Source organism: Simochromis diagramma, unplaced genomic scaffold, assembly GCF_900408965.1.
Source record: "Simochromis diagramma unplaced genomic scaffold, fSimDia1.1 OVJJ01000755.1, whole genome shotgun sequence".
NCBI classification, from domain to species: domain Eukaryota; kingdom Metazoa; phylum Chordata; class Actinopteri; order Cichliformes; family Cichlidae; genus Simochromis; species Simochromis diagramma.
Genome location: NW_024387526.1, coordinates 25,656 through 36,409, shown reverse-complemented (window position 1 = coordinate 36,409; position 10,754 = coordinate 25,656). Strand labels below are relative to the sequence as shown.

The window sequence follows — 10,754 nt, the reverse complement described above, 5'->3', positions numbered from 1 at the left end:
CATCTGGAGATCCAACAGTGCACGAGCTGTGAGCCATCAGCTGTTTCTCTCATCAGCTGCTGTAATGAGAGCTGCTGGAATCATCTCGAGCAGCAGTAAATCACTGATGTTGTTTCTAACCAAAGATATGGGACTGAGCTCCGCTGAGCTCCTTCTACTTTCAGCCAGATATAAACTGCTACAGTCTGCTGATTATTGCTTTGCCTCCATCACACGAGCTCTTTATCCTGTTCTTCACTCTCATTGGTTCTTTGTCTGCTTGTTTTTACAACAGTAGTCTTCTGATTGGTCAAAGGAGACAATCAGCTGTGACTAAATGTAGCTCCTACAGCAGTGATGGGAATAACTACTGAAGCTAATCCAGTATCAAAGCTCAGGAATCAGCAGCTCCCACCTCGTTTTCTTTCAACAACTATTTTTAGCTGCTGTGTTTTTGTGTTTCTGCAGACCTCAGACATCCTGCTGCTCTGGACAACTTTTTCATTCTTTTTATCATTATTTTGCTTTTCTTTTATTATTATGTTATATGTATTAATATGTGAAACACTTATTCTTTGTGTTTTTGCTTTGCTCCTGTCAAACTGCTTTAATAAAATCTGCTGCAGTCTAAACTGTGGACGTTCCCTTTTTAAACCTTTGTGAAACAATAAAGGTTTAAATCTGAGTATTCATCTATGTTAGTGTTTAATAGGTCTAATAGGTTGCTTTGGCCTTTCCCAGTAATATCTTCCCTTGGAGTCTGTGGTCCAGGCTTCTAAAACCATCCCAGGTTAACAAGAACTACAATCTAGAGGAGAGCTGCCATAACAGGTGTGACTGATGAGATCTGACCTGCAAGGTTACTCAGGTTTGTTTGTATCAGGACAAGCAGGGAAGACACCTGGACGTCAAGGTAGTTAGAGCTGGGCGAGTGTCCTCACCCACATCGGCTTCACACCTCTGCGTCAACTACTGAGTAAGACTCAGAGCATCAGAGATTAGAAGGTCTACAAAGAGCTGAACCAGACTTCCTGTATAAAGGTTTTAGTTCCACAGATCGACAGTGTCAGCACAACTAAAACGTGGAGACTGACCTCAGAGTTTCAATTTGATGTTGTGGATTCTCCAGAAGAACACACAGCTGCTTCACTCCTGAATCCTGAAGCTTGTGGTAGCTCAGGTCCACCTCTCTGGGATACGAAGGGTTGAGCTTCAGCACTGCTTCCAGATAATCACAGCTGATCTCTGACAAATCACAGCTCTCCAATCTGTATAAAGAATGAAAGATGTAAGTTTATTAGACAAAGAGCTTGAAATCATTCAGTGTTTCATCATCTGTTCAGAGCTGAAGAAGGTTCAGAATGTAGAAGTTTAGAAAATGGAAACTCCAAACAGCTGAAGCCAACAGGAAGCAGCTTCAAACAAACACAACAAGAGAAAAAAAACTCTGAATGTTTCACATTAAAGTCGTACATTTCTAACAAGAGTGTTTTAAAGACAGCGTCACTGATGATCATCTTCTGCTCAGTAAAACTTTGGTTTTCCACATGTGAGTGTTAATGATGCACAAAGACTGTGAGTGCAAAGAGGGAGCGAGGAGGATGACAGAGAGATGGTACAGGAGCATCAAGAACCCGGCGAGGAAATGAGCAGAAGGACTTTGGAGCCTGTTGGATTGAAGCTTTCACAGAGACGTGTTTGACTGGACACCACCAGGACAGACTTTTAATCCCAGGATTTGGATGAGCTTTCTGTCTTTATGGTCACAAATGATGCTGTAACTCTGTGACTGTCCTGGAACTGTCAGCAGTGTGGTTACGTCCTTTTGACCTGAGTTTCCACAGCTCTTATAACAGCAGTGTACATTCACCTGCAGGCACACGCTGCCTCTGCTTCAGCTCTGTTTATGAAGCACAAACTGCAGGAACCAAACTCAGACTGGCTCATTTCAATCATGTCTGCTTACAAAGACACTTTGAAACTCTTATCAGTTTGTTTCCTGTCCTACTAGGAGGGATCAAACTCTGGACCTTTGTTGTGGATCAGTGAAGGATGCTTAGAAATCCCTCCTGCTGCCTGAGCTTGAACATCATCAGCACTTTAACACTGAGCAGAGGGACGTGGAAAAGGCCTTCTGTCTTTATCTGACTGAACTGTTTCCTTATGTGGGCTGAAGAAAACACCGTTGTAGACTGTATTTATATGAAACATGCATATTTAATGTATTTAATGTATTTGACCCACATTTAATGCATATTACAGGATGTAACAGCTGCATATGTGTCAACAATAATGGCTCTGATTTTGTCCCCTATGAACATTTCTGTAGCTCCGCCCCTGCAGCAAACGTGTGTGAGAGCAGCCACGGCCCGCTCCTCCATGGTTTCATTCACACTCATCTCATACTGAACACACACACTTTGTAGGAATCATCAGGACTGTTTCTCAGGTTAGCTTCAGGTTAGCCATTTAGCATTTCTCCAGTCTGAGTCACAGAGCGTCACATGACGTGACAGAAGCTGATTGGTCAGCTGCAGTGATGGTGGTGGAGCAGCAGTAATGATGATGCTGTAGAACAACAGGAACACGGGGATATCAGACTGTTAGTGGGTTTAGTCATTCCTGCTGCACTTTGTCCTTCTGATTGAAGTGACCTGCTGAGAGCTCACACTGTTCTCTGTAGAAATGATGTCAGTCTGACTCGTCACATGTTTGGAGGCGTGTTTGATGTTTGTTCTTCTGGAAACTCTAAGTATCAAATATGGAAGATGCAAAGGAGACACGCTTCAGTCTGTATGGACCTGTTTCTGTAGCTGCCACCATCATTCCACATGTTTGTACATCAGCTTATCAAATCCTGGCTGCTGTCTTCATTTATTACTCTTCACCTGCTTCACTGTCACTGTGTGGGCGGAGCTGCCTGAGCCCCGCCCACACAAACACAGCTCCTCTCTGGAGCTAAACGTCTGCTTCATCTCAGTCTCTTTTCTTCATCCTCCACCTCTCTTTTCTCTTCTTCAGTGTTCTGCAGCCACGGAGCCTCACAGCCGTTAGCACGCCCATACCTGAGCAGCTAGCATTACCCAGCATGCCGTGCAGCAGTGTCAGTTTGTAAATGTGCAAGAATTCCTGCTCCAAACTGTTTCACATAGTGCTGTGTGCCGTGACCTTTGACCTGCTAAAGACAGTCAGCTGTGGATTATTCATTGTTGTGTCTGATACTTAGAACTGTGAGGAAGAAGCTACACAGTTAATCAGGGTCCCCTCTCTCTGAATCAGGAAAGGTGGGTAGGCCGCGTGTGGGCCGCGGGCCATACGTTGAGTATCACTGTTTGAAATGTGAACATTGTTCTGCTGCAGTCAATGGACTAAACCAGAGAAGAAGAAAACAGACTTTACCATGAAGATCCTCAGTGTGGATCAGTATAATATCAGCCTGATGTCTGCAGTTTAGTGTCAGCACAACTTTCACATCATATTCATCTCAGCACAACTAAAACATGCTGACTGACCTCAGAGTTTCAAATCGACATCGTGGATTCTCCAGAAAACCACACAGATGCTTCACTCCTGAACCCTGCAGCTTGCTGTAGGTTCCACTCAGGTCCACCTCTGTGGGATACGAGGGGTTGGACTTCAGTGCTGCTGCCAGATAATCAAGGCCAATATCTGACAAACTACAGACACTGTATAAAGAATGAAAGATGTAAGTTTATTAGACAAAGTGCTTGAAATCATTCAGTGTTTCATCATCTGTTCAGAGCTGAAGAAGGTTCAGAATGTAGAAGTTTAGAAAATGGAAACTCCAAACAGCTGAAGCCAACAGGAAGCAGCTTCAAACAAACACAACAAGAGAAAAAACTCTGAATGTTTCACATTAAAGTCGTACATTTCTCATAAAAACAGGACAAAGACTTGAAAAAGTCGTGTTTTTCCTTCCAGGAACCACATGGCTTCACTTTTAAAGGTGAAGTGTGAAAGAAATGGACATATTTGAAGTCCAACACCTTTTTCCAGTCACATCATTAAAGCAGACAAACTACAAGCTCATTTTCATTCCAACAAGTCATCTTCTGACCTGGACTAACAACACTGGTCTCCATGTGCAGCTGGCTGTGAGACCAGTGCTCAGGGAGCGTCTACAAAGTGCAACACTGAAAGAACATCTCACACTAATTTGCTTCCAGCACTTTCACACAAACATCTACTGTCATTATTCATGTTCCTGCTCCTGCCGTCCCATTTCAGAAGCCTCGCACTTCCGGCCTTTGCGGTCATTGAGTACGCGGCCCTTGAGGACCGTTAAGGCTGCAGACCCTGAATTGTGATACAGCCAGTGAGTACTTTCATAGGCTGCATCCTCCTGAGGACCCGGCCTTCACGGTCTATGTGGGCCGGGTCCTCCGAAGGTCGGGTAGGCCGGAAGTGCGAGGCTGTAAAATCGGACGGTCTAGCCTTCTGCTTAGCATCACCGCTGTCTCGGTGGAGTTTAATAACCTCAGCCGTCTGCTCCTTGCTATCTAAAATATAACAGGACACTGTTGGATGACGTCAGTGCGCACACTGTGTCTGAGGAGGATAAGCGGAAGTGCTTCAGGGAGGTGAACGCACGCAAAGCTACTGGTCCGGACGGGATTCCCGGCCGCGTCCTCAAGTCATGCGCGGCTCAGCTGGCTGGAGTGTTCACGCACATCTTCAACCTTTCCCTCTCTCTGTCTGTAGTCCCAGCCTGCTTCAAAATGGCCACCATCGTCTCTGTACCCAAATCCTCCACCATCTCATCATTGAACTTCTGGCGACCTGTAGCCCTGACCCCCATCGTGAGCAAATGCTTCGAGAAGCTGGTCAGGGACTTCATCTGCTCTGCACTACCCGACTCACTGGACCCTCTACAGTTCGCATACCGCCACAACAGGTCCACTGATGATGCCATAGCCCTGACACTACATACTGCCCTGTCACACCTGGAGAAGAGAGACACGTATGTGAGGATGCTGTTTGTAGATTACAGCTCAGCATTCAATACCATCGTTCCCTCGAAGCTGGATAGGAAACTGCAGGATCTAGGACTGAGCAGCTCCCTCTGCAGCTGGATTCTTAACTTCCTGTCTGACAGACGCCAAGTGGTCAGACTGGGCAGCATCACCTCATCCCCCATCACACTGAACACTGGTGCTCCACAGGGGTGTGTACTGAGCCCTCTCCTGTACTCACAGGAGAGGGCGGAGTACAGTTTGCGGATGACACTACAGTGGTGGGTCTTATCACCAAAGGTGATGAGACGGCTTACAGGGAGGAGGTCAGCGCCCTGACCCACTGGTGTCAAGACAACCATCTCACCCTCAACGTCGCAAAGACAAAGGAGTTGATAGTGGACTTCCGGAGGTGCAGAGAAGTACACACCCCCATCACCATCAACGGCGCTGCTGTGGAGAGAGTGAGCAGCTTCCGGTTCCTTGGTGTACATCTGGCTGAGGATCTTACGTGGACAGTACTAGGGCTGCACGATTTTGCATAAAATGAGAATCACGATTTTTTTGCTTAGAATTGACATCACGATTCTCTCACGATTTTCTTTTCCAGTATAAATATTTATTGCACTTATTAACTGCACATCAACTTTGTAACAGTTGAGACTGAACATAAAAACAACAAATGTCTCACGTTTTCTTGTTGCCGCAAAATGTTGTACTGCTTGAAAGTCCGTCTCCACCGTTGCTCGATGCTGCGTGTATAGAGCAGGTAGTGCAACAATAGAAAAATAGTTGCGGGACGGCACTGTGTAGCGTTTGTCTAGGGTGTTGATCATTTTCCTAAATCCCTCGTTTTGCACAGTGTTGATGGGAGCCATATCTTTGGTCAGGTGATAAGTGATTGCCTCCGTAATTTCTTTGTGCCTGCGGGAGTTCGACGGGTATAGGGAAGCGCTGTATAAGGTTCCCGTTATTGATGTTTGGGTGGTTGACCGGGACGGATTTTCTCCTGTCACTTTCTCGTCATCCCTGACGTGCTCTCCGTTGTTTTTTCCCTGCTAATTTTCGCAGCCAGCTTCGGTACCACGTGGTATAAGGCTCCGCCCTTTTCATTTGTTGAGCAGGAAGAGTGAGCGCTTTTTTCATGCAGATTACGTCCCGGATCAAAATGCGGTACAATCGTCGTCGTCTTTTCTCTCTCTTTTTTTTAAATCGTTGTAATTTGGAAATGAGATCGCACATAAGTATGAATTGAGATCGCGATTTTCTAACGATTAATCGTGCAGCCCTAGTCAGTACACATAAACAAAACAGTGAAGAAGGCGCAGCAGCGCCTCTTCTTTGTCAGGAGACTGAAAAGATTCGGCATGAGCCCCCACATCCTCAGGACCTTCTATCACTGTGCCATTGAGAGCATCCTCACTGGATGCATCACCACCTGGTACGGCAACAGCACCGCTTACAACCGCAAAGCTCTCCAGAGAGTAGTGCGGTGCTCTGAACGGATAATTGGAGGTGAGCTTCCCTCCCTCCAAGACATCTACAGGAAACGCTGCCTGAGGAAAGCGGGGAGGACCATCAAGGACCCCAGTCACCCCAGCCATCAACTGTTCAGACTACTTCCATCAGGAAGGAGGTTCTGCAGCATCCGGTCCCCAACCAGCAGACTGAGAGACAGCTTCTTCCACCAGGCCATCAGACTGCTGAACACTTCATAGACACCTCAGCTTCACTACTGGAACTTCAACATTATGCACTCCACACTGTATATAAATGCCACTTGTTTTGCACAATATCCAACTACCAACCTCTGTATATTTTATTTTATTGTTTACACTATTTAATTTCCATATAACTCTCAGATTTAGCCGTTCTTATATTTTGCTTGCTCTTATGTTGTTGTAGTTTTGCACACCTCTGTTGCTTGTGAAGCTCGCACACAAGAATTTCACTCGCATGTACTGTACCAGTGTACCTGCACGTGTGATGTGACAATCAAAGTGATTTGATTTCAGCCGCCATAACCCCCGCAGTACACTGACTTCATTTACTGAGGTTATATTCATCAGGTTTTTATTTCCTGATGTCCGTATGTGTCCTACGTGTTTCAGTCGCCAATTCTGAATTATAACTAACATTAAAAACATGTTTAAGGAGGAGAGAGAGCAAATAAATCCGATTAACAGCTGATCTTTGTGTTTTTGTTCAGTAATCAGCGTGACCTGCGTATAAACGCATAAAAGAAATAACGTTGGTGCTTCATGTAGTAACTGCTGGCTTTAACTGTACAAAGGTGGTTCGACACTATGAAACACATACAGACTTCATGATGTTCGGCTAATATTTTAATTGTGAATATTAATCATGAGGGTAAACGGCCCTGTACACCACGAGGTCAGCATATCCACGATATCTTCAGCTCTCTGAGTTAACACAGAGTTTCCCAGCTGACTAATCTAACGGTCATCTACGAATATGTCACGGCTCATATCAATATGATTTTACACAAAATCATAATAATTACTGCCAACTATTCCAGAGACGTGAAAATCTACAGCATAAAGACCAAAACATATAGCAGTCTAACGCAACACTGTAACAGAGATGAACCGTCTGTTTGTCGCAGATCAAAGTGGAATGAATGTGATTGGTTGAACAGGTGTTCGTGATCTGTGTTTTCTGCATTTTCATCAGCGTAAGAGACTCAGCAGCAGATTAGAATAACATTTATACATTTAATAAATCATAAATCATACACAAAACGATCAAACCTGTTCCGACAGTTTGAGTTTGTGTTCCCTCAGCTGCAGACTCGCTGCTGCTTAAATGTTTGAGAGGAAGATTAGATATAAACAAACGTCAAACATAGACTCAGTCTGCGCTCACATTTGATATGAGGCCAGCACGTACAGTGGCTGTGTCCTGTTTTAAGATCATGTATGTAAAATTGTTGTCTGACCTGGAGTCCGTGGTTACCATGGTTACTGCATAAGCAGCTGTAATGTAAACAGCTGGCACAGCGGAAACCTACCGGCGACATGAGGTTTGTCATTGCAACAGAACTGTCTGAATGGTTAACTGACGTTAACTTGGATAAATTATAGTTAAGGAGTATCACAGATAACGCCCACGGAGCTGTGTGACTGTTCACCACTACACTGAAATCAGCAGGCTATGACTGAAATACACGTGCTATATCATAAACTATGATATAAATAGGGAGGTCCTATTAACATGTTTAGTTTTACAGGACACCTTCCTGCCTTTAGTCTCCTTCATGAGCAGTATTAGTTTTCTTCTAACATCCAGAAGTCTGCACCATGTGTTTCATAGTTTCTAACAAGCCTTTGACAGGTAAACATAACATGACACACGAAACACACACAAACAAACAAAAACAATCACACAAATTATATGTTAACCTCGTTTATTTTTAGTTAAGTAAACTCTAAAAATTCTAACAGACAGCTGGTGCTTAAAATACAGCTGAATAACTATTAAAAACCAGATGATGTAATATTTCTGTCCAGGTTGCAGTCTGAACACGCTGTTGCAAACTCTGCTCCTCTCGGTGGAAATGCGCCGTCTCTTTCCTCTTTGTATAAAAACATTTTAAAATTAAGTTTAATCTCAAAATTCATTGTGAAATCCAAAACACACCAGATAAAGAAAAGCGAACGGTTCAGTCTAACACAGTGAACCATTAAACTTCAGTAAAACTATGAAGTTATGACGTCTTGATGCATTCTCAATCATCCAGGTAAGTAAGTGAAAAGGAGGAAGGGCCTAAGGGTACATCTGTCACCATCTTACAATGCTGCGATTGCAGCCGTTCCCCAACTCTCTGTGAATGGGACTCATGGACATTGATCAGTGGTTGTTGATCAATGGCCGTGACAGTTTGCATAATTCTGATTAAGGAACTGACCTCCCAGCCCATTGTTCCTTCAGTGGGCTGGTTTCAGTCATTATGCAAATGTACTGTTTATAAGATTGAAACCTGCAGTCAGCTGAGACTGAAGAAGTCACCTGGATGATGATGAAACAAAACGCTACGTCCAGATGAGCAGAATCAACTTTTGGAGATATGCAGTTCTGTAACGTAACTTTAACCTCAGCCAAACCGATTTGCTCAGGTGTAAAAAAAACAGCGAAGTAAACGTGTCCCAACAGACAGAACCTGAGTGAATGAAGTCCAGCGTTTAACCACTGAGAGCTAAAACTCAGGTGAGGTTTCAAAGCTGTGTGATTGGACATCAGCCGCTGATGAAGCTGCTTCGCCTATAAAGTGCTCTGTAAGGAAACGAGCTCCAGCAGCTCTGCGCTCGGGAAAAAAACTATATTTACTCAAACGCAATGATATATCGAGCACCGGCTGCCCAGTTAAACTGTGACTATCACCAGGTAACGTAGGCGTGTTTCTTGAATTAGCAGCAGGTGTTAAACAGCTGACAGGTGAGGAGGAGGAGGAGGATGCATGCAGGTAAACTGAGGGTCTGTTGAGCTGATCGCTGGTGTCCTGAGGAAAATGTCAGCTCGTTCTTTATGTTACAGAAGCACAGAGACACAAGGCGGAAAAGGACGGTGAAAATGAGAATCTGCAAATGCAACATGTGGAACACGGACAGTGGAATATGTAAACAAACTGGGTAACGTAACCCCCCCCCCCCCAAAAAAAAAAAAACAGTTAAGCTGGAACACCGGGGCTGTGAGCTCGGTGCTCTCTGTCAGCTGACTGTTAGCAGAGCGAGTGAAATCTCTGAAAACATCTGAGCACTTTTGCAAACATGCTCTATGTTGACAACCTGACCAGACGTGTGAAGATTACGGCGCGACAGTCGCGGCAAAAACACTGTTAAAAGTGTAGTTGGTGACAGAAAAACAGGATATTTTATAACTTTACACCACCACCATTGCTGCCTGTGATTTGAAATGCATTCTGGGATACCTGGCTGCCCCAAGGCCACACAAGCAATCGATTATCTAGGATCGACCTGTCTTGACTTACTTTGCACGGCAACCAATCAAATGCTAGAGAAGCTGCAGTGGCAGCGTTAACCCCGCCCACTTAGTTTGATGGGTGAGGCTGACAGATAAAATGATTTCAAGTTGAGACATGAAGGGGACAAAAGTGCCAAAATGAATTAAATAAATACATCATTAAATAATTAATTAAAACTGTCAATACTTATTTAAATGTGGCATTAATTAATTAAATGTGTCATAAATTATATTATTTAATTAATTATTTAATGGTGTATTTAATTCATTCATTATGGCAGTCCTGGCGTTCCACAGCACCGTGCCATAAGGCAAAAGTGATAACTGGCTCGGGGACCACAACGTTGAAATTTTGGGTCCATGGCCTGGAAACTCCCCAGATCTTAATCCAATTGAGAATTTGTGGTCAATCCTCAAGAGGCGGGTGGAGGAAAACAAAAACCCACTAATTCTGACAAACTCCAAGAAGTGATTATGACAGAATGGGTTGCTGTCAGTCAGGATTTGACTGAGAGCACGCCCAGTCGAATTGCAGAGGTCCTGAAAAAGAAGGGCCAACACTGCAAATACTGGCTGTTTGTATAAATGTCATGTAATTGTCGATAAAAGCCTTTGAAACATATGAAGTGCTTGTCATTATATTTCAGTACATCACAGACACAACTGAAACAAAGATCTAAAAGCAGTTTAGCAGCAAACTTTGTGAAAACTAATATTTGTGTCATTCTCAAAACTTTTTGGCCACGACTGTACTTTCTTCTCACATGTTCATCACTCCTACTCTCGCCTGGATTATTTTTT

The 10,754-nt window shown here is 44.0% G+C and overlaps 1 protein-coding gene across 15 annotated transcripts in view; it reads right to left on the bottom strand.

Moving 5' to 3' along the window:
* Positions 1-268: 268 nt before the first annotated feature.
* LOC120727345 (protein NLRC3-like) overlaps positions 269-10,754 on the bottom strand; it is a 31,244-nt gene continuing 20,758 nt past the window's right edge. For all 15 annotated transcript variants that reach the window (XM_040021575.1, XM_040021564.1, XM_040021569.1 and 12 more), the window contains 2 exons: positions 3,492-3,665; positions 269-1,247 (listed from right to left, as the gene is read on the bottom strand). In XM_040021575.1, the coding sequence (XP_039877509.1) occupies positions 1,055-1,247; positions 3,492-3,665 (367 nt within the window). In that variant the 3' untranslated portion in view covers positions 269-1,054. The remainder of the gene's footprint in view (positions 1,248-3,491; positions 3,666-10,754) is intronic.